At 43.6% G+C, this 24,921-nt stretch overlaps 1 protein-coding gene across 2 annotated transcripts in view; it reads left to right on the top strand.

Moving 5' to 3' along the window:
* Positions 1-24,921, top strand: part of CDC123 (cell division cycle 123) — a 414,248-nt gene that overhangs the window by 306,604 nt on the left and 82,723 nt on the right. For both annotated transcript variants that reach the window (XM_086919873.1, XM_086919878.1), the window contains one exon: positions 23,726-23,754. In XM_086919873.1, coding sequence (XP_086775999.1) covers positions 23,726-23,754 — 29 coding nt within the window. The remainder of the gene's footprint in view (positions 1-23,725; positions 23,755-24,921) is intronic.

Here is a 24,921-nt window from a genome sequence, read left to right as displayed (position 1 = left end):
ACTTCCAGCGGACCCCCGCGAGTGCCTTGGCCAGCTCCGACGACCCCTCCCGGCCCGTCAGCACCCCCACGGACCTCTCAGGCCTCTCTGCCGCGTGGAGGACTGGCCGCCGCTTGCCTCTCTCGGCACAGCCCCGTCTGCCAGCTCTCTTGCTTCGTCGCTCCGCTCACCGGTGGCCGAGTCGCCTTTGCGTGCTTTTCCCCCATCCAGTCTCAAAGCCCGGCTGTAGGGCTATCAGCTACTTAGTCCGGGCATGGGGGTCCGGGACGGGGAGCCTCCGGAAAGCACGTCCACCTAAGCCGCCATCTTGGCCACGCCCCCCAAGAGGTGCTTTTAAAACACCTGTGGTCTATTTTTGAGGTTATGAATAAATTGTACTCAAAATAAGGACTTCTTCAAAGAGGGATCCATTCTCAACTGTAAACTGAGGCAAAAGGGGTATCCAAAGCAACTAGTTAAGACCTTCATGAAAAGAGCTTGGTATAGCCCTAGAGAAGAAATACTCAAAACAAGACAAAAGGCGTGTTGTGAAAACGTTGTTTGTGTGACTACCTTTTGTCCAGACACAACCAAAATTGTCAAGATCCATGAAGTACACTGGCCAGTTCGTCATACAATGAGTATTTTCAAAGAAATTCCCCATTTTCCTTACAGAAAAGTTAAAAACATCAGACACTATCTATTGCATTCCAATAGCTGTGTTCTAAAATCCACTAACACTGTACCAGAAATGTGGGATTTATACCTCCAGACCCCTGTAAAAGGCCATTACAAGTGTGGAAATTGCATTGCTTGCCAATACACTGCCAACACAAAAGAATTAATTCATGGGGATGTAAAAATGGCTTTGCAGCAACACACTAACTGTGCCTCCACAAATATTTTGTACTATACCTGGTGTCCGTGCAATTTGATATATATCGGACAAACATCACTACCGGTCAAGACTAGAATTGGACAGCATCGAAGCTGCATGCGCTGTCAAATTGAAACAGCATAACACAGAGAAAAAACATACAGCCGATGATCTTAGGTGGCAGATCATTGAGAAGGCTATTCCATCTCCAAGATGTGGAGACGTTTCATTGACTCTACAGAGGCTTGAATGTAAATGGATTGCTAGATCTAACTCTTACCAGACAAGGACTGCACACGATGGAGGAATGTGTAAGTTTGTTACCTTAAACATCTAAACTATAACTTCAATTTTACAATACAGAACCCTCCTTTCTCAAAGAAAAGACTTGTACTTCAGTGCGTGCTATTATAACACTTCAAATCATGGGACAAATAATATGTTGTATTTGTACATAATGCGCATGTGTATGCTTAAGAACCCGCTATCTCAAGTGTCTTCTTATATGTTATTTTGTATGGACAGTGTCCATTAATACGTTAAAACATGTACATGATTTTATTTTTCAATTCTCCCTCCATTATAATTAAGGCTTCCTGTTTTCTGTTTTACTGATTTTTACAGATAAATACTGACAGAAAACAATTTATTTTCCTGTCTGTATTTATTTTTAAATTTGGATAAAAGCGGAAATTGGGTTGTTTTTGAGTGATTCTATATGCTGTCAGTCATGACTGCCAGGCCAATAGCTGTGCGGATTGACAGGCAAGAGGATTAAAAAAAATAGGTATTTTAGTAAAGAGCCTTAAACTGCAGTAGATTTATACAACCTTGTTACTAGAATTTACATATTTTCTTACAAGTGCATATTTTACCATCGGAGTGTGTTAATATCATTGAAACCTGTCAGGCGTTCAGGCATTTACACATTTCAACTTCATTTTTTCACAAAATAAATACAGGTCAAATTTGCAAAAAAATAAATATGGATAAATACTGAGGAAAATTAAAAAAATATTAACACCATAAAACCGGAACCCAAATTATAATCAAATGTAATGCTGATTGGAATCTAGAGAGACAATGTGTACATATTTGTTACTATGAACTCACTATCTCAAGTGTCCTCTTATATATTATTATTTATGTCAAGTGTCCATTGATGTGTTAAAAACGTATACATGTTTTAATTTCCCTTTTCCTTGTATCATTATTGAAGATAATATGATTAGAATTTAGATACAGTACAGCGCTAAGCAGATCACATTCCTCTGACACTCTTTTGTCAGACCCTACAGTTGAACTCAAATCAGAGATTTTGCAACTGGTCGAAAGTGCAGAGGCTTCTGGCAGAATATCCAAACAGGAGGCAGACTATTTATGTACTACTGACGACAAAATACCGTATTTCTACATTCTACCCAAGATGCACAAAGGTAGACTACCGCCCCCTGGACGTCCTATTGTGTCGGGCATTGGTTCCTTACTGGAACCTTTGTCGAGATTTTGTGATTTTTTCCTAAAAACTATTGTCCAGGACACCTCAACTTACTTACAGGACACGAAAAGTCTGCTAAGCCTACTGCAGGACATAACTGTGAATGAAGACACAATTCTATCGAGCTTTGACATAGAAAGCCTGTACACTAGTATACCACAGGACGACACAATAACAGTCCTGGAGGATACACTGAATAACACCACCTGGACATTCAGTACACCCAGGATGTTCGTTCTGGAATGTGCCAAACTAGCACTGAAACTGAACTATTTTGAGTTCGAGGGTGCCCTCTACCTACAAATAGGGGGCACTTCTATGGGCAGTGTTTTTGCTCCTAGCGTGGCAGGACTATACGTTTACAATTTTGAACGTAAATTCATCCTAAACCATCAAAACCCATTCGCGGATAACATAAAATTCTGGCGACGCTACATTGACGATGTCCTTGAAATATGGGAAGGACCTACTGACAGGCTCCACGGATTTATCACTTGGATAAACACCTGTGACCGGAATCTGAAGTTCACCCACTGCTATGACAGCAAGGAAATAGTATTCCTGGATGTTGTAATTACTAAGGAAAATGATCATCTGGAGACTCGAACACACTACAAGCCCACCAATCTGTTAAGGTTCGAAAGTTTTCATCCCCGCCCACTCAGGGAAAACCTCCCGTATGGGCAGTTCTTAAGACTACGCCGCAACTGCAGCAAACTATCGGAATATAAAGAACAAGCCTCTGATCTTACTAAGAAACTAGTAACACGCGGATACCCTACAAGGATTGTCAATAAGTGTCAAAAGCATGCCAGGAACCAGCCCAGAGAGGCCCTGCTGGAGAAGAAACCCACCTCAGAGGAAAACATACCGCTGACCTGTGTAACCACATACAATGCCATCTCAAATCAAGTAACAAGGAGCATTAACAAGCATTGGTCAATTCTAAATACGGGCAATCTGCACTGGGAGAAACCACTATTCTCATTAAAAAAACAACGTAGTCTGAAAGACACCTTGGTGAATACCAGACCAAGAGCAAAAAAGACAGATGACAACAAGACTATTACTGAAGTATGGGGTATGCCAAAAGTAACGGGACACTATTGGTGCGGCAACTGCAGCGTTTGTCACCTAACCAGGAATACCAAGACACTTGAGATTGAACCAGGAAAGGTGTGGAGACAGATGTCCCACACTAACTGTAACAGCTGCAACGTGGTGTACCTGATCGAATGCATCTGTAAAAAACAGTATATAGGAATGACCACCAGGAAAATAAAGCAGCGAATCAGTGAGCACCGTAGTACCATCCGGTGCAAGAAAAATGCGACTAAGCTGACCGACCATTTCCTTGAAAGTAACCATACACCTAATGATATGGTATGGACAATTATTGAACAAGTGACAGCAGGACCCAATGTACAAAAACGCCTGTACGAGAAGGAACAAAGATGGGTCTATAAATTGTCCACCCACATTGTAGGGCTCAACGATAACATCCCATGGGCCACAGTCCTTTGATCTCTGTATTCATGAACTGTGCAAACTATCAGGGAAATCAGCCATATTATACCTAAGCGCTATACAGCTAGTAGTAAGGCTACTATCTCTCACACTCAAGCGTCTGTGCCCAGTGTACGCTTAGTCATTCGACTGGATTATTCCAGTTTTTCCCTCCCTGTTCTGTCCCTATGCATTAAATAAATCCTTATCCTCTTCTGCTAACTAAGACCAAGCATTTAACTCGATCGCAAATAATCGAGTACCTATTTGCTTTACAATCTAATTTCGTATTGTCCCATGACTCTTACGAGGAACTAGCTAGTATCTATGTCCCTCCCCCTTTTTTCCTCCGGCCCCGTGCCTCCAACCCTTGCCCGTTAGTAAAGTTGCTTCACTCGGTTGCTTAGCAACCACCTTGTTTGGCCCTAGACACTTTCCGTATTGAGTGGTGTTGAGCTTCACGCCATGTTCCATTGACGTGACTCCGCCCCCCGGAAACGCCCAACTCTGTTTGAAGAAGCCCCGGCGCTCGCAGTTTCAGTGCGGGGTGAGGCATGTAGGTAATTGGCTACGCTCTTTTCTGGCAAACTGTGAGTAAATTCCTGTTCTAAAATGCTTGACTATACCTTACGAGTCATTTTTTATCGCGGAGGCACTTTATCAGCATCTGACGATTTTTAACCCTTCCCCAAATACAGAATATGTCCCTACCAGAGGCCAACTCCCACCCAACCCCGTGAAGCCCAGAGACCCTAATACAGGAGTAAGTTCTGCCACTCTCAGGTCTCTTATTGTGTGTTTATATGTTTGTGAGTCCTGTCCGTCAGTGATGCCTGAAAGGACAATTAATTTCACATCGTTATCTTCTCACTGCACTGTGAGTGAGCACAGTTGAGTCACGCACAAAAGAAAAATGGAGTGCAAGATACTTATGCGTATAACGATTTATTGATCACTGTGCACACCACTAATTGATAGGTGTGGAAATGAATACAGCTGAGTCACGCACCAATAATCGTCGTTCTGACCACCCATTTTCCGCTGGTCCTGAAGAAAACCCGGCAACTTCCATCAGCGGGTTGAAACATGTAGACCTCCAACACATAGATACATATGGTCATAACAAACTGTAATTGTATCCTTCACACATTTTTAGTATTGTCTAGTAGTCTAGAAATAAACTTTATTAACAATAGTCATACCAGGACAATTATCAACACTTTTTTTGCACTATTCACACACTAAAAAACCTGCTCCACTGTATTTCAGGTGTCAAAGCACACCCTGATGGCATTCGGCTATCAGGGTGGACCCCCGATGAGGAAGCATGTCACCAACCAGGTTGGTGAGTGAGGGGTTTATTATAATCCAAGAAGGACTTTCTTCTCATCTAATCTTCCCACTCAGATCGCTCTTTGAGCTTTTCTAGGTGATACTCCTCTTATGTTTATTGATAGTTTGTCTAGGGGACTAGGAGTACTTCCCGTTCACAGTTCCAGTGAACAAATTCCCTTACTCTCCCTTGTGTTTATTTATATTTTTTACGTTGTGGTAAATAAAATTACCGGACTATTTTTCTATACATTAAATGACAATAAAGGATAGCTCAATAAATGAGAGGCAGAGTCCGTGGTATCTGAGTCATACGGGCTTTAATTATGATTCTCGAGGATCAGGATATCCTGTTCCATCACCACTAAGGTTCAGGAAGGGACATTCAACGTTTTATTAACATCTCACATTATATATAGTAAAACGGTATAATTGAAATGCATACAGTAGGCGTAACAAGTGGAAAAGAGAAAGATAAGAACACATGGGCGTAAAACGAAGGCGTGTACAGAGGCGTACACGGAGGTGTGTACTGGAAACGTCACAATAAGTGTCATAAGTGGGTGGATGCATAGAGAGATTCTGCAGGGTCAGCAGAAACCTTTGGTATGGGTGCGTGCGCAACTGAGCATGACGTAGTATGGACGTGTAACTGGGGAAACTGGGGGGCTTGACTTTTAGCTTTAGTAGAGGAGACTGATTTCTGGGATGTCAGAACGACCTGTACCTATAGCATATCTGGTATCTGATGTTTGGAGGATGTGTCGTCTGAAGTAAAAGGTCTCTCGGGCAAAGGCCGTTCAATACTGAATGCTAGTGCGTGCATACGTGTCTTGGTGCAATGAGCGGGGGCCATGGGCCTACCATGGTAACGGGTTCTGTAAATCACTTGCATGGAGACAGGAGAACTGGGCCCCTTGCTCTGCAGCCGGGAATATGTTTACCTATTTCACTAGACTGGAATGTGTTTTCGAGGAGGCTGAGCTGATAACTTGTAGGCAAAATACTATTTTGGCAGGCAGGCCAGGCCGAGCCGGGCACCGCTTCGCTGAGCAGGAAGTAAGGCAGAGGTCAGGGATGCATACCTAGGCGGCAGCTTTCAGAGACAGAAGAGAATTGGAGCCTCAATTAAGGGCCTAGCTCGACGAAGCCAGGAAACATGGAGAAATTGTGTGCGAGATTCAAAAGTGCACCATGTAAAGACGTTGGCACCATAGGCCTAGAAGCCAAATTAACGTGGTTTTCTTGGAGAACTGAATAACTGACATGTTAACGTTGGACGCAAATGCATATGCGTCTTCGTGGCATGCACGGAAAAGGAATTACACGACATACATGGAACATGGGTGCATGGATAGGGTGCGAGTGGGGGACACATTGGATACCTGAAAATTTCTATTACCTCATTCCCTCCTTGGCCCCTACTACACCCTTTAGGATATATCTATTTTCATGAGACTATCTATCTGTTCGTATAGCATCATTTGTTCATCTTTTTTCATTCGGGAACGGGAACGGGAACTTGGACGGGGAATACAAGCTATGGCGCACAAGCCGCAAATCGCTGGCCCACATTGCAGACAAAGACAACAACTGAATACTATGAGCAGTATTATTCCTAGGAATGACAATACTTTCCATCCCCAGGCGGATATCACACTCCAGAGCCTACCGGACCAAGTCCAGGAGCCAGGATTCTGGTGTATCTGATGAGCTATCTCATGGAGCCTTGTGATCGCTTTATATACTGATGGCGCGGTATTAGGAATGAAAATACAACAACTGGATCCGATGACTCTACAAGCCCCGCCCCTATCGGCCAGGATGACGTCAAGGACAAGGCGGTTTTGAAGAACAACAAGTCTCATAGCAGACTGTTCTTCGGTCAGGTTACCTAAAGCAGAAGTAGTCTCATTCACTACTGCTTCCAAAGTTCGGGTTAATCTACGTATTAATTTACTATTTTGAATGGGACCTATGAAGAAAAAGAATCCTTTATTGAAATCTGTATATTGCTCCAATGTTGTCTCAGTCTGATCGACAATCGGGGTCTTGATCTCCCTTCTATGTCTTACATGCACAAGATGTGGATTTCGATGATAATCAGGCGGGGCTAGAAAAACAGGTGGCAATAAGAACGCAATGTAACACGTTCCATCCCAATCTAATGGCAGACGTACATAAGCTGTCTGACCACATATAAAATAAGAATGGCGGGAAGCTTTGAAAGTAGACTTTCCTTTATCACTGAATTCGACCACAGTATTACAATCACTGTGTCCTAGATGTACTGAACCATTCTTCCTAATGCATAATTCGCCTTTCACTGGTAAAACTGTAATAAACGGCAAGTCCAAATTAGTCTCAGACTGCACATTCAGAATCATGAGGTTAAGTGTAAAATTACCTAATCCATACACTTCATTTTCTAGATCGGTCCCTGTCCTTTGGGGAAGACCTTCCTTGTCTGGGAAACATATTTTATTCATAACTGTATTCAGGTTCCGCCATATCCAATTGCCTTGGGAAACCGTGGACTTACTATCTAGGGAAGACATTAAAGTAAACCATGCACCACACGAACCATTATGTGTGAACGGATAAGGAAAAAGAGGCAGAGTTCCCTTGTACTTCTGGTAGGGAGGGAGTCGGCCACATACCCAGCAATTGGTGGCATTGCTGGTCTGGTGAGAATGGTGTAACATACGGATGAATGTATTGTTGCGCATAGCTAAACGATAGGACAGTTCATGTGGGGGCAGGTCACTAAAAGTGTGCTCCACAGTGTCATTAGAGGAAGCATGCACATGTGAATCAAGAGGGAAAAAAACGTGTAACATTAAACTTATACAGATTATCGTAAGACTCAGAAGAAACATCGAGATCAAGGCAATTATGCATCCGCTGTGCAAAACGTTACAATGTTTTTTTCTTTTCTCGTTACGCCTATCTCTCTGACTACTTGGGTCTATTCTATACAGGTCAGAAACCTGTCTAACCGCTTCACCCGAGGGGGACTTAAACAATTAAACGCTGTCTGACTTACTAGACCTCAGTTTGGCTAGATACTCCTGTTGTGGAGTTTTCTCTAACAGGGGGAGTTTAGAGTCTGTAGCGGGGCAGTCCTTGAGAACAGTCTTTGGACACAGTCCATTAAATTTCTTCACGTGGCTGGAGTGTAACCACCCCTTCCTGCCTTCGATCTTTACAGCGGTCCTCGTGGTCATCAACACCAATTTGGGTTCCTTCCACCTGGGTTCCAGAGGGCTCGATCGGTCAAAGTTGCGGACCAATACCAGGTCTCCGGGAACGACTTCATGCGGTTTCACCTGGGTATTGTCCGGGAAGGCAGCCGCGACCTGTGAACGACAAGATAGTAGTGCAGACATCAAGGAAGCCAGGTAATCTGTCAGCATAGTACTTTCAACATCAGTAATTTTTCGGGGAATAGGCGTACCCCACATGTTTGGGGGACGTCCAAAGATTACTTCATACGGGGACAGACCTGTTCTAGAATGGGCTACCATTCGCATGTAAAAGAGGGCAACCGGCAGGGCTACCATCCAATCTACTCCTTTTTCTGCACAGACCTTCGCTAACCGTGTTTTCAGAGTTTGATTATGTCTCTCAACGAGACCAGCGGCTTCGGGGTGTCGTACGCAGTGGAATTTCCACTGGTATCCTAACAGGAGTGATACCTGTTTCATGAGTTCGGACGAGAATGGCTGAACATTATCAGAGTACACGACACGGGGCAAACCATATCGTGGGAAAAATTCACGGACCAACTGTTTGGCAGTGGTTACAGCAGTGTAATCCGGGACTGGATATGCTTCTGTCCATCTGGAAAGGGCACATACAACTACGAGGACATACTTGAATCCTCTACAACGGTCCATCTGGATATAATCCATCTGGAGGACTTCAAAAGGATGGTCAGGAGGATGAAATCCACCTTGTTCCACGGGAATGCCTTTGCCTGGATTGAACTGACAACAGATCATGCAGGTACACACTTTCTGTTTCGCTGCTGCACGTAAATGCTTGTTGAACCATAGATTCTGTAAACTGTCTAACATGGCTTTCTCTCCTAAGTGTGGTGGACTATGTGCTGTATTAATGATAACTTGTACCATAGAGTCGGGGAGGAACCATGTGGCTCTTCCCTTCGTCATCCATATCTGGTCTGTCTGGATCCCTCCTTGTTCAGTCCATTTCCTGATTTCGTCTGAGGTTGCATGTGTCTGTATGTCAAGTACATCTAGTGTGGGATCCTTAACTGTCATACAATGTGTCAGTGTAGTTACTTCAGTCTTTGTCATGTCAGTCGGTATGTCTGTTTGAGTCTGAGCTGTGAGTTTGGCTGTTCGATCTGCCAGGTCGTTACCCTGGGAAATGCTGTCAGTGACTTTAGTATGTGCTTTGCACTTCATGATAGCTATTGCTGTAGGCAAATGTATTGCTTCTAACAGGGCTTGAATGAGGGGACCATGCTGTATCTTGGCACCGTGAGAAGTTAAAAAACCTCTCTCTTGCCAGAGAACGCCGAAGTCGTGAACGACTCCGAATGCGTACTGTGAATCTGTATATATGTTTACTTTCTTGTTCTTGGCTCGTATACAGGCTTGGGTCAGAGCGATGAGCTCTGCTGCTTGAGCAGACAGTGTGTCAATACGATGTGTTTCTATGACTTCAGTTTCAGTGGTCACTGCATAGGTGGCCACTAACTCTCCTGTACTTGTTCTCATACATGAACCATCCACGTAAAGTGTCAGGTCTGGGTCGGGCAATGCAATGTCCGTCAAGTCTTGTCTGGGCTTTGTCACGGTATTAATGACTTCCACGCAGTCATGTGGTGTCGGGTCAATTGTGCTCAAAGGTAACAATGTGGCAGGGTTGAGTATGTTGCAACGTCTGATCTCTATATGTGGTTGGAACAATGTCAGTTCATAACCTGTCAGTCGTGCTATGGTTAAGTGTTGAGTCTGTGTTCGGTTTAGAAGAACTTCCACGGAGTGTGGAACTTGTACTGTCAGGGGATGTCCTAATACTATGGAATCGCTTTGTCTGATAGCTAGAGCTGTTGCTGCAACTGATTTCAAGCACGCAGGCAAAGCCTGGGCTACTGGATCCAATGTACTAGAAAAATAAGCACAAGGCTTATGGTGTCCTGCTTGATCTTGTGTGAGAACAGATAATGCTGTGCCATCGCGTTCTGTGACAAACAGTGTAAAAGGTTTGCTGTAACATGGTGTCGCTAAAACTGGTGCTTGACATAGGGCTTTCTTCAATTCGTCAAAAGCTTGTGTATGTTCCTGAGTCCAAGGGAGGACAGTCGAAGTCGCTGCCTCCTGTGTTGTCAACTGTAGGAGTGGCTTGGCTAGATATGCATACTGAGGAATCCATTGTCTGCAGTACGAAGTGAGGCCAATGAAGGCCCGTACTTCCTTTTGTGTCTTGGGTTGTGGCAGATGTGCAATTAACTGAATACGGTCTGTTGTCAACTGTCTACCCCTCTTGGACAGCAAGTGTCCAAGGTATACCACTTGCTGGGCACAGAATTGGAGCTTCGAAGGGGACACTTTATGCCCCTTTTCGGCCAGAAAATACAAGACTGTCAGTGACGCGCGTTCGCAGTCACGTTCGGTCCGTGCTGTAATTAACAAGTCATCAACGTATTGCAGCAGGGCAGTGTCAGTAGGCATGTGAATACAATCTAGTTGACGTTTCAGCGCTTGGCTGTAAATACTAGGACTTTCTGTAAACCCTTGAGGTGCACGTGCAAATTTTAAACTTCGGCCATTTAAACAGAATCCGAAGAGATACTGGCTTTCAGGATGAATGGGGACACTAAAAAATGCGTTCTTGAGATCGATTACATTAAAGAACGCCGCTTCGGAATCAATGGTAGTCAATAGGGAAGAAATATCTGGGACCACTGGGTACTGGGGTATTATGCATTTATTCAGTTCTCGAAGGTCGATCACCAGTCTGTAGACTGGAGGTGCATTCGGGTCAGTTCGTTTAAGAATCGGAATGATTGGAGAATTACATACATTGGAATCAGTTTCTACAACTACTCCTTGAGCAATGAGCTCGTCAATAATTTTCAGTAAGGCTGCTACAGCCTCAGGTGGCAACTTATATTGTCGGATTCGGGGCAGTACAACACCTTGTTTGAGAGTGACACGATAGGGTGTAATGTGCATACATCAGTTGGACCTTGCGCCCATAAATGCTGTGGTACATTCTGCAATCTTGGATCAAAATCTCTCAACACATAATGTCCTTTAAAATCACGTAAAAACAATCTCACTCCTTCGGGAGAACAACATATCACTGCTCCTAGTGCTTTCAATGTTTTAATACCAAGCAAGTTTTCAGGACATGATTTTGTAAGTAATAAATCTGTAGTACGAGACAATGGACCAATTCCTAGAGGAACTGGTTTTGACACTTCGTTAACAATAGGCTTTCCTGAAAATCCAAGGGAAACATTCTGTGAGCCTGAGAGGGGTGCCCCTGGAACCTCGTCATGACTGATGGTAGTTCTGCACGCCCCTGTGTCAATCAAAAATGTTCTGTCTTTCCCTAATACCTGACTATGTACATAGGGACCCTCTTGATCTACAGGAACCTCGATAAGGGGCAAGCCAACCTCCCTCTCTAGGCTGTTTCATGAGTACTGTTGATAATCGGGATAATCTGACTGTGCATACTGGTACATTTGCTGCGTGACATGTTGCGTGGCAGTGATGGGTTGGGGCTGGGGTACAGCTACTGTCTGTTGTGCATTCTGTGGAGGTTGCGTGTTCTGTGTAATATTCTGTGGAACATGTTCTGGTCTAGGTGGACGCGGTCTTTCTTTTGTCTTGCCTGTAGCAATATTGTATTTCAGAACGGTGCATTCGTTTATATAGTGACCTGGCTGTTTACAATAGTTGCAATTCCCTTTAACAGGAGCTGCAGAATGACTAGTCTGTGTCGTACCCCTCTTCTGACCGTCTGCTGGGACTGACTGGGCAACCAGTACTTTCATTTTTGTGTCTTTCATACGTCTCTGTTCATGATCATGTTCTTCTCTGATTCGATTCTGGTGGTACTGTAACATTTGTAACATTTGGGAAGGGGTATTAGCTTGCCATGTACTCTCAACTTTCAGTACTCTGTTTTTAACCTGTGGTAAGGAATTCTCGACTAGTTTGGTCACAAAAAGATGCGGATATGATTCACTACTTGTTTTCAGGCCGCTATTAATAATGAAACATTTCTCGAATCTGGAGTAAAAATCACTAGTGTCTTCATCTTGTTTCTGTTTGCAGGCTGAGATTGCATCCCAGTCTTCCTTTTTAACTGTCAATAACCTCGGCAAGACTTGTACTAATAATCCTGGTAATGCTTTAGCTTTGTCCCCAAGACCCGTACCTGGGACTCGCCCATTTTCTTCGGTTTCTAATTCAGTCCAAATAATCTTTGTATCTCCCACCTCCCATTCTTTTTCTTTAAGTTTTTCATAAATGCCGGCAGGCAACAATACCTTTAACATTTTAAGAATATCGGGATATGTATAATCCCCCATGAGTAGCATGTCTTTTAATTCACGGTGAAATCCTGCTGGATCTTTATCATGACAAGGTACCAATTTTTTCATTTCCAATAATTCCATTTTAGTCAAGGGGGTGTATACAAATACTCGTTCTAGCTCACCTCCTGCGGTCCGGACGGGATGAACTTCTCGTAAGGGATTCTGTCTGTCTATGTAAAATGGTTTTCTTACTGGGGGTGGAACAGGAACGAAATGTGGAGTCAGGAAAGTTCTGTATTTGTGACGTTGTTCTAGAATGATGTTAATTAGATCTGTACCTAAGCCTCTCCATCTTTTTAGCAGTAATTTTTCCAATACATTATATAGGGGACCTGGATCAGAATGCTGACTTTCATACAGTGTAATGAGATGTTGAATCATGTACATACCAGCTAGTCGCTGTTCGTCTGGGGAAAGATTCAAAAACGTTTGCGCTACTGAATCATCTTTATATATACTAGTATTGCCAGCCCATTGGACTGCTGACCGGGCTAGTTCCTGTTCATGCATGGTACTAAGTTCACTATAACCTATTCGTTCTTTCAATACTTTATCGGTGGCTTGGAATAAATGTTCAAGAGAACATTGTTCTGGTATGGGATGAAGAAAACTTTTCTTACATTCTAGGCGTATGGGTTTGTCAAAGGGTCTGTCAAAAGGTCTCGCCCTACCTACGTACGCTATCCTGTCTTGTGGATTTGTTTCTATATCATCGTCGTCTGAGACGTCTTCATCTGTTTTCTCGGTTTCTCTTGTTGCTTTTTCCCTTGCGTGTATGTCTAGAATTTCTTTACGAATCTTTCTGTACATGGATTCTATACAACCTTGCTTACTATGTTTACCATCAGCTATGTTGTTACTCCATTTAATTAGAAGTTTCATTTCGTCTTTGTCTTTACCTGGCTGGTCTTGTTCCCTAATCAGACAATTTATCAAGAACTGCAAAATCATGCCTTGAGTTTCATGAATACTTTCTGGTTTCTCCCCTGTTCTAATAAAATGATATATGTTGTCTAAATGGTTAGTCATTTCTGGTAAAATAGTCAAATAGTTTGTAACACGTCGTAAACGTAATGAATATAGCATGTCTTCTTCGCCTGGTACTGGATCATATCTACAATCTGTAATGTACTGTCTTAGGGTTGCGAAGTTAGCTACCTTTGGTGTGCGTTGTAATGCTGCTTCTCTAAGTGTGAGTCGTTTTACTTGAGGCGGGGTAACGGGGTGACCTCCTACTGCTCCCCCTGAAGCGGTTGGATCGTCAGCCAGTACTGGCTGCGCTGTCACTTGTGGCTGGGCAGGCGGAAAAATAGGTGCTGGTAATACTGGTAGGCCCTGGGTTGCAGGTGCCTTAAAAGGATTGGCAGGAACAGTGGCAGGAATAGTGGCAGATGAGACAGTGGGAGGAGGGGTCGAGTCTTGAGCAGGCTGAATAGGCTGATGTATATTGTTAGCAGGTGGTACGCGTGCATTAGTATACTCAGGAGCAACATCATCTAAATAGGAAGAAAGGAAAATGCCCGCGGCGGTCTGTTTATGACGTAATTTAGTCGGGACCAATGGTGGCGGCAAATTTAGGGGGACTTCCGGGGTCGCCCTGGGCAGGCCCTCGGCGAGAACAGGATACATGCCTGTAATAAGGGCATTTCTTTGTCGGTCTAATTGTTCTGCTCTAACTCGTTCACCTTCTTCTAGTAACTCTCTTTCTTTGACTTTTTCAGATTCCTCTCTACTTTTCTCTGCTTTCCTGATTTCTTTCTCTGTTCTTCTATGCGCTTCTTTACGCCACAATTCTATGGCATCCTTCTGGGATTGTCTGGCTTTCTTTTTCCATAATGCTTCTTCTACTCTCATGATGCAATCAGCATCCCATGTCCCTGAGACAGGCCATCTATACTTCTCTTCCAGATCCTTAGTGTAATCCACCCACAAGTCTAAGTACAGTATGGCATCTAAGCCATGTTTATGGTACATAAAATGTCCAGGAGTGTCCCTAGGCAGGACGGGAACTGCTTCTTCGAGTATCCCTTTCCTAGTTCCTATCTGACGTAACTTCGAGAACAGTGGCATTTTTGAACTGACTTGAACGTGAACACAATAAACACAGTAATGAATAGCAAACAATCATTCATACCACGACATCAAACACATTGAAACATTTCAGACTGATATTTACCTGGTACATAGAAAAACATGAATACGGAAATCTCGAGATACAATACTAGAATACTGAATCACTAGATGCACTGCTAAAACAGTACAGACAATACCGGTCCCATAAAGAGACACGTCATACCGCATTCACCTAAGTGAACACGTCTGGACCGAGTCTGTGTACCCAGACCCGTCTTGACCGGGCACAAATTAATGAACCCGTCTAGATGCGTTCCCAACAACGGTACTCACCGGGAAGCAAAACTGAAGGCCTCGGAAACTGGACTGGACTGGACTGGACTGCTACGACGTCTACGCTTGCGCTTCGGAACAGGTGGGCCTCCGGATACCTCGGACCTTGCTCTCTCGGCTTGGGATCTGGTCGGGACTCTCCACATTCCTCACCGCCTCGTCTGGATGCCGGACCGCAGTCTCCGTCTCCTCCGTGGGCCTGAGGGAGATAGCAGGAAAACCCGCAGGTGTGCACGGATTCCGTCACAGCTGTAGAAGGGTCAGGGGCCTGCGTACATCACCGGCGCGTGATGAAGGGGAGGGGTCCCTGTTCGGGCGCCAGATTATGTGGTAAATAAAATTACCGGACTATTTTTCTATACATTAAATGACAATAAAGGATAGCTCAATAAATGAGAGGCAGAGTCAGTGGTATCTGAGTCATACGGGCTTTAATTATGATTCTCGAGGATCAGGATATCATGTTCCATCACCACTAAGGTTCAGGAAGGGACATTCAACGTTTTATTAACATCTCACATTATATATAGTAAAACGGTATAATTGAAATGCATACAGTAGGCGTAACAAGTGGAAAAGAGAAAGATAAGAACACATGGGCGTAAAAAGAAGGCGTGTACAGAGGCGTACACGGAGGTGTGTACTGGAAACGTCACAATAAGTGTCATAAGTGGGTGGATGCATAGAGAGATTCTGCAGGGTCAGCAGAAACCTTTGGTATGGGTGCGTGCGCAACTGAGCATGACGTGGTATGGACGTGTAACTGGGGAAACTGGGGGGCTTGACTTTTAGCTTTAGTAGAGGAGACTGATGTCTGGGATGTCAGAACGACCTGTACCTATAGCATATCTGGTATCTTATGTTTGGAGGATGTGTCGTCTGAAGTAAAAGGTCTCTCGGGCAGAGGCCGTTCAATACTGAATGCTAGTGCGTGCATACGTGTCTTGGTGCAATGAGCGGGGGCCATGGGCCTACCATGGTAACGGGTTCCGTAAATCACTTGCATGGAGACAGGAGAACTGGGCCCCTTGCTCTGCAGCCGGGAATATGTTTACCTATTTCACTAGACTGGAATGTGTTTTCGAGGAGGCTGAGCTGATAACTTGTAGGCAAAATACTATTTTGGCAGGCAGGCCAGGCCGAGCCGGGCGCCGCTTCGCTGAGCAGGAAGTAAGGCAGAGGTCAGGGATGCATACCTAGGCAGCAGCTTTCAGAGACAGAAGAGACTTGGAGCCTCAATTAAGGGCCTAGCTCGACGGAGCCAGGAAACATGGAGAAATTGTGTGCGAGATTCAAAAGTGCACCATGTAAAGACGTTGGCACCATAGGCCTAGAAGCCAAATTAACGTGGTTTTCTTGGAGAACTGAATAACTGACATGTTAACGTTGGACGCAAATGCATATGCGTCTTCGTGGCATGCACGGAAAAGGAATTACACGACATACATGGAACATGGGTGCATGGATAGGGTGCGAGTGGGGGACACATTGGATACCTGAAAGTTTCTATTACCTCAACGTCCTAATTACACAAACCGGTTAACCAGATGGCAATTCTCAGCCCTTCATCATTCTTTTCAGGCATTTCCTAGGCCCTCCTTGAAGGAAGACCATAATACCAGGATCTTCCTTGATAGCAAGAACCCTTATCGATGTCTGGTCCCCCTGAATGAACAATAACATATCAGGATACACAAAGAAGCACAGTGTTAGGCTCATAACAAAATAAGTTGTAAATCCTTGGATAAGCATCATATTCTCCAGCCTGCACAGCCCTGAAGCAGTCACTCCTTTATTAACCTATAAATACCACTATCCCCAGAGGTGTATCCTTCTAATGCGGGCATTTTGTTTAGTCCCCAGGTCTTAACAGTTCTGATGAGACCCTCACATTACAAGCAGGGTTGAAATGTTGTTGACGCCAACTAAAAGGACAGTCTAAAGGCAGGAGCACCAGAAAACAGTCTGGTCTCTCCTTTTCTGTTGTAAAGTGAACATTCAGACATCCTTGTATATAGCAATAACCTGTTTTTTTTTAAATACACAGTCACTCTATTGTCACCTTTTTTCTACTTGTTTGGTTATGGTTACTTTAATGTGAACTCTTTTTCACTTATTTCTTAACACCACTTGCTCAAACAATACCCGGCAATATATTTTGTATTATAACCAAAATAAATATATATATAATATAATATAATCCACATTTGTAAAGCGCACAATCACCCGTAAGGGTCTCTAGGCGCTGGGGGCCGTCGGGAAGATTAAGCAAGCTATTGCCCAGAGTCACCTCTTCCGTCGACTCATGTCGGCTGAACTGAGATCTATGACAGCAATAAATGGGCTATACAAGTTGTTCTTTATTTCGTTTATGACAGATGTGTTCTGTTTTATTGTTAATTTCGCCTCCTTTGATTAAATCTACACAGAATTACTCTGTTGCAATAAGAAATTGTTTTCAGAAATAAGTTCCATGTGAATCATTGTTATATGTTTATTCTTAATACCCAGTTTGCTTGGACATATGGGTTGCTCTTGTTCTTCTAAAATCTTACATTTTTGTCAGTCCTAGTGACAAATAGTCTGTTGAACTGCATTATTCCGAAACCTCATCTGTGTTGGAATTAAGCAGGCTTGGAACAAGATGTCTGTACTCTGAACTTGGAAAGATTTGGTATCCCAAATTGATTTAATGTAAATGGCATCCTTCCAATAACTATAGCTTTCATGGCTAATTGTGTGACAAACAAGTCTTTATATATTAGCTTTGTTTGGGTAAGCATATATTTCTTTGCTGGCATAGAGATAATTTTATAATGAAAAAGATTTTGAGTCTTATGTATCATTCCCAGTAAAATAAATGAATGTTTCCCTATATGTGTTGGAGCTCCCTTGCCGGGGAGCAGGACAATTTTCCCATTGTTTATAATTACAAAGTGCTCGTTGAACACTAGTCCGATTTAAATAAAGATGCCCATAATGATGGTGACAAAACATTTCACCATAATTAGCAGAATTTAGATACATGTCCTCAAATTCGAAATCAGTGTAGTATTCCAGCTCTGAGAGCATGGAATTTACAGTCTCAATATCCCAATTATTAAAATGTAACCCTAGTACAATAATATCACCCATAGAAACCCTAAAAACATAAGGAATCTGTATTATTTCTGTAGGGTTTAAGATATCATAAAGTACTTTATCCTAAACAATTCTGTCAGTTACTGGAACAGCTGAAATGTTCGCAAGAGACACGTCTCTATTTAGCTTATGTGAAGATGTGTCAGGCATTAACAACTCGATGACCAGTTCTGTGCAGAGCGTTCTGGAAGGTAATGGCCATTTATCAACAAGAATAAAACAGTCATAAATTCAATCCAAAGAAACAGACAAACCAAGGAAATTGTTATCCAAATATATATCTAAGGAGCGACCAGATAAGTGTGTTTCTGACATGCAAACAAAACAAAGGCCCGTGTAGGCGGAGTGTCTAGAATTGAGGAATTATGAAAAGAGTTGGATGAAAAATCATCTGTTCCCACATAATAACTAGAAACAGTTCATTGAAAAACTGGAGCCACAGGTTCAGTTTCAGTTCAAGAACTGGTGGAATCCATGAGAGGTGGATCTGTATAAACAACATCAGCTGCAGAAGATGCAGCAGTAAGTTCAGTACTCTCTTAAGTCTTATAACCGGAATTTGTAAAGGTATTGGGAAACAAACTCCCTCCCAGAACTGGGTTGAAAAGCTATAACGGTGCTCACAAGCTGCATAGGAATTTCCGGTATGATAGCGATAAGAGTTAGGGAACTACCATGTACTCCTCATGGTCTACTGTTTAGAATCAGCCACATGATGTAACCAGATGTTCTCAATCAATACTAAAGGATTGTCTTTAGAACCAACAAATGGTAGCAGTATTATAGTTCTTGTGCCTTGTATGCCAAGGACTGGCAATGGTGCATGAGATCCCCACTTGTGGAATCCAGCCTGAAAGTGCTGGTTGCTCCTTCATTCCTGCAGAGGCGAACGTCTTCAACTGTTCATTGGATATGCTGTCGTGGAAGTTTTGTAAGTGCTGTAAAACAGCTTTACGATCATGACGTCAAAGCACATGGCTGCCTCCACAATGTCTGGACCGTCAAGGTCTGGAACGTACATTTTATTGCCAAAATGGACCTTGTTTGGTGTCTGGCCAACCAGAGATCTTTTAGGGAGATTATTAAGTGCTCTTTGTACCCCATATAGGTGGTGGATCCAACTACACCCTGTACCTAGCATTCTGGTTGTAAAGGATTGTCGTAAGTTGCAGTTCATACTCGCTACAACGGAATTGCTCTCAGCTCTATATGGAGAAGAGTAATGTTTCTCTATACCCAAGGAAGCCAAAGGATTCCTGTAAGCCTTAGTGGCGAAAGCAGGGCCCTGGTCTGAGTGGAATGTAGTGCATGCATATGTTCCAATGCAAATCTTTGGTAACCGTGTTAGAGTCAGCCAAATGTTATGGCCACACCCAGAGGAACCTTGAGTTATTATTATTATTATTATTATTATTATTATTATTAAAACATTTTATAAAGCGCGTAGTCACCCGGAGGTATCCCAGCGCTAAGAGTAAGAGTAAGAGTAAGAACCAACTGCAAGTAGGAAAAATGTAAAAGCTCCATCTGAATTAAAAGGACCATAATGGTCCAAAACAAATGCAGCCAAATGTTAGTTGGAAATCAATAGGTGTGTCTACAGTGCACTAGCCACAGTGGAAGCTTTTAATTTGCTGATAAATGTCACAACAAAGGACCTATTGCTTGACCTGCTTATGTAAGCCATGGCACCAATGACATTGCTATAGTAACGAAATTGTGGCCGCCACACTTGCTTGTACAGAAGAAATACCTTCATGCGCAGCTATCACTAAGGCTAGCCTGTGTAATCAAACCTTGGAATTGCTACAAAGGGAATGTTTAATTCATTTAAATGATATGTATATTTAGCTGGAAAGCCCCTAGGCAAAGGAGTGCTGTTGCGTGTAGCATGAACGGCAGCTAGTATATTGTTGTCTACCCTCGAACGAGAACAAGTAATCGCAGCAACTGTTGCATTCGCAACTGCAGATTTGGCCACTTCATTTGCCAGAAAATTCCCGTATAATGTGTGGTCGCACATGTTGATGACTCAATGTATGAATAACTTGAGCCTGTGGCAACCTGTCCTTAGGGGCTACCCCCTTCACCCAAAACAATTTATACTTTATTGTATCGTCTTTAGAATCTTTAAATCCATGTTAGCCCAAACAATGCAAGGTGTTGTTAAAAGACTGGACACAATAATTAGAAACACACACTATAAGTGTGTGGAATTCAGGATCGGTATGCTCCAGTGCAAGTAACAAGACTTTCAGTTCAACTAACTGCACAGTGCAGTCACCTAATGACTGTATGCAAGTTTTTTGTGGTTGGAATATTCCGTCCAACGTTACGCTAAGAAAAGAAAAGCACTCCCAAAGGCTACATGATGATATCCCAAGACTGCACCAACAAAGAAAGCGAAGGCATCACTGATTTCTTGAAGGAAACCCTCAGATGCACCATCACCAACGGCAACTCCACACCTCTCATGGACATTTCAACTTTCTCCTACAAACTGACACAAAGACCACAATAAGAGGCACCCTCACCTATAGACACCTGGGACCCTGAGCAACAATTTGCAATGCCATCCCCAACCTCATCGTCGATGACCCCAACAACACCAACTCCATTGCCCTCCTGGAGAACCTGAATAACATCGGCCTAACCCAACTGGTCACTCAACCCACCTACAATGACGGATACACACTCAACCCCATTTTCACCACCAGCGACAGAATCCTATTCAGCGACACCACAGACCTTACCTGGACTGACCAGCACAGGTATCAGATCTCCTCCCACTGTAGTTGGAGCAAGGTCACCGAACCTCAGTGGTGACCGGCGTTCACCACCTCCGAACCCAAGGCCTCAACAAGCTTCAATAGACCTCAACCAGGTCATTCAGAACTTCACCGCCTGGATCACAGACAGCGTTGACCGTCTCTCCCCACTGAAAGCTACAAAATTCAATGAGACCTTCAAACATGCCAGCTGGCAAAACCCAGAACTTGGGACAACCAAGTGCAACTGCCACTAACTGGAAAAACGATTGTGCGTCACCAAGAACCCCGCCTAAAGAGCGGCTCACAAAGCTGCCCTTAGCAACTATCACCGGCACATCAAAGAAGGAAAGCAATCACCACCTGCATGGACTCCGCGACGAAACGCACTAAAGAACTCTTCAAAATAGTCAAAGAATTCTCCAACCTACAGCCATAGAGAACACCATCCAATCATCCCCTAAACTCTGCAGCACCCTCTCAGACTAGTTCCACAGCAAGATCACCAACATGTACAACAATTTTAACCTCCAAACCACCACCCTCAACCCCAATGACCTCAACCAGCCAGCAAACCTCAGCCAAACCATTACCTTCTAGACTCCGCTCACCGCCTGGCCATCTCAGATATCATATCTTCCATCCACTCAGGGGTGCCCACCGACCCCTGCCCCCACCACCTCTACAACCTCGCAATGAACCCAATCAGCACGCAACTTACCAACATCTCTAACACCCCCCATCTCTATAGCAACCTTCCGGACAGATAGAAACATGTAAATAACAGACCCCTCTTAAAGAAAGCCTCCGCTGACCCCAGCGATCTCAAATATTGTCTGATCTCCCTTCTCCCCTATCCAGCCAAAGTACTCAAAAAAGCAACCGACCAGCAGCTCACCGAATTCCTGGAACAAAAGCACCTACTGGATGCCTCACAATCGGGATTCCGTGCCAACCACAGCATTGAGCCCGCACTGATCGGCACCAAAGACGAAGGCAGAAAATTCCTCGACCAAGGAGAAACTGCAGCCTTTACCATCCTCCTACTTCTGTGCTGCATTGAACACCGTTTCCCACTACAACTTCATCAACAGACTCTACATAATAAGCATACAGCAAGACGCCTTTAAGTGGATCGTCTCCTTCCTTACAGGACGCACACAGAGCATCTGACTGCCTCCCTTCACCTCTGCACCAAAATACATCATAGGCAGCTTACTACAAGAATCAACCCTCAGCCCCACTGTGTTCAACATCTGCATGTCCCCCTCGTAAACGTTGTCAGATATCAAAGACTCAACATAACCTCATATGCATACGACACTCAACTGATCCTCTCGCTCCCTGATGACCCCTCCAATGCCAAATCCAAATTCTGGGACGCCACGACCAATGTAGCCAAATGGATGAGAGAACTGCCTCCAACTCAATTCAGACAAAACCGAATAACTGTTCTTCGGGAAGAACACCTCCGCATGGGACCACAGCTGGTGACCTGCAGAGCTCGGACCTACACCGACCATGCACGCAACATAAGCATCTTCCTTGACAGCCAACTGACCATGAAACGACAAGTCAACGCAGTCTTCTCCTTCTCCTGTTTCCATACACTTCGCAGAATCTTCAGTTGGATTCCAGCCAACACCAGAAAGACAGTCACTCAGGCCTTTTTCACCATCCGCCTCGATCCACTCCACCCAGCTTCTCAGAAGACTCCAGATCATACAGAACGCTGCAGCCAGACTCATCGTGGACCTCTCCAAACAATCCCACATCACTCCCCACCTGAGAGACCTCCACCATCGCCTCATCCAGAAGAAATGGCAATTCAAGATCCTCATGCACACCTACAAAGTTCTTGACTAACTGGGATCTGCTGACATCAACCATTAACTGAACTTTCACCAACCCTCTAGAAACATGCATTCCTCTTCACTCACCCTCGCGCACCCTACTGCATCCGTCGCAATCGGAGCGGTGGCCGCTCCTTATCCTACATCATTGCCAAGATCTCAATTGACCTTCGCCTCCAGTTTCCTACAACCCCCTCGCTGACAGTCTTCAGAAAGAAACTCAAGACCTGGCTCTTCGATGTAGACACAGTGCCCATATACTCCTAGGGGTGACAGTGTTCCGCTTTAAATTTACAAATGCTGTTTATTGTTTGTCTGTCTCATTTTTTTGCGATTGCAAGTATGAAGAATACAGTCATTAAGCTCAAACTTGGACACCTGAATTCTGCATTCTTCCTATTTGATTTGCCACTTTGATTTCATCTCGATCCATTGATGTACCGAAGCTAATGTTTCAATTTATCTGTGTTTTTTATCGGGCTCCGTGTTAACCACACTGAAATCAAAGCCAATGTTTTGGTTTGTGTGTATAAATCGCACTAACCAATTGCACAGTTTTATTAACTAGCATGTTTACATATATGTGACATACGCCTTGAAAGGCACCCTTCAGTTTGACATATTCTTCTCCAAGTATTGTGATTTTATGATTCCAGTACATTTTATTCTCTTCTTGTGATGTATTGTTCTTATAATGAAAGGAAAAGTTCAATATATGTTGTGTGTGTTTTATACCCCAAATAAGAGTATCTGAAACTAAGCCTGTCTGTTTTCCTTTAGTTGTCTTTGATGTCTACCGAGACAGTTGGGTAAGTCATCAGAATCTTATTTTTTTCAGTACTGCAATGAACAGTTTGTGTGTGTATTTAAAATTAACTAAGATTGCTTCATGTGACTTACTTTGTATAAAAAATAATTGAATGCCTCTTATTTGCTTACATAGTTCTAAAACATTGGCATGTATCCAAAATCTTAAAAGCATTATAAATGGATGGGCGACGACTTGATCAGGGAATTTTTATTTTTGTCAATCTTACTCATTTGATGGAGCTATAGGCACAAAGCCTTGCAGATAGTCGGCAAAATGACTTCTAGTAATTACCATTTTACATGTACTGAAGGTTTAGCATCAGATTCTGCATAGTTCCACATAAAAAAATTAAATGTACACTGTGCAAGATGATACGGATTTGGTACTTCAAGAAGAACATTTGTGATTGAAACTTCTCAGTCTCCTTCTGTATTATAAGAATAATGAAATTGGTGGCCGGGATCCATCACTTCCCTGGATTTAGCTCTCATATGAACGCCTTTGGCTGACACAGACCTTCAACCTTGGTAAAAAGAGGTCAATCAGTAGGACTTTTAACTAAAGTCAGTGTTTTGCTTTGTAAAATCTTTGTTTAAATACTCTTTCTTGGGCAAGTCCTACGTTGAACTTTATTGAATTTCTCGCTAAGGCTTAGGAGCTCAGATTGTTAGAGACTGGTTGGCAATGATTTCTTTCACTTCTTTTCTTGGAAATTTTGCCTGTAGGTCCAGAGATGCATGAGGAGCATACAGTCACTTTACGGAAGCCAGAAATTGATAAATAAATTTGATTAGGTACTAATTCTGTGGTTGCTATTCCCGCTACCTTCTGGTGCCCAAGAAGGACGGAGGCCTTCGTCCTGTCCTCAAACCGCGCTATCTCAATTTCTCCCTCAAGAAGGAGAAATACATGATGCTCAGGGCCGGACTGCCCTTGGAGATGATGGAATTGGACTTGCAGGAAGCATACTTACACATTCCTGTCCTGCCTGCCCACAGGTGCTATTTCTTTTTGGGGTGGGATACGAGCCTTTTCAGTTCTGTGTGCTCCCTTTTGACCTCACCCTTGGGTGTTCACAGCTCATCTGGGGTTCAAGTCTTCCTCCTATCTCGACGCAAGCTGTTAAAGGAAGGCTTACCCCAGGCTGTTATCTCCTACCTCTAGA

This window comes from Lissotriton vulgaris, chromosome 1_1 (assembly GCF_964263255.1).
Source record: "Lissotriton vulgaris chromosome 1_1, aLisVul1.2, whole genome shotgun sequence".
Taxonomy (NCBI): Eukaryota; Metazoa; Chordata; class Amphibia; order Caudata; family Salamandridae; genus Lissotriton; species Lissotriton vulgaris.
Note: the sequence above shows the minus strand (reverse complement) of the source record. Positions and strands in the feature narration are given on the sequence as shown.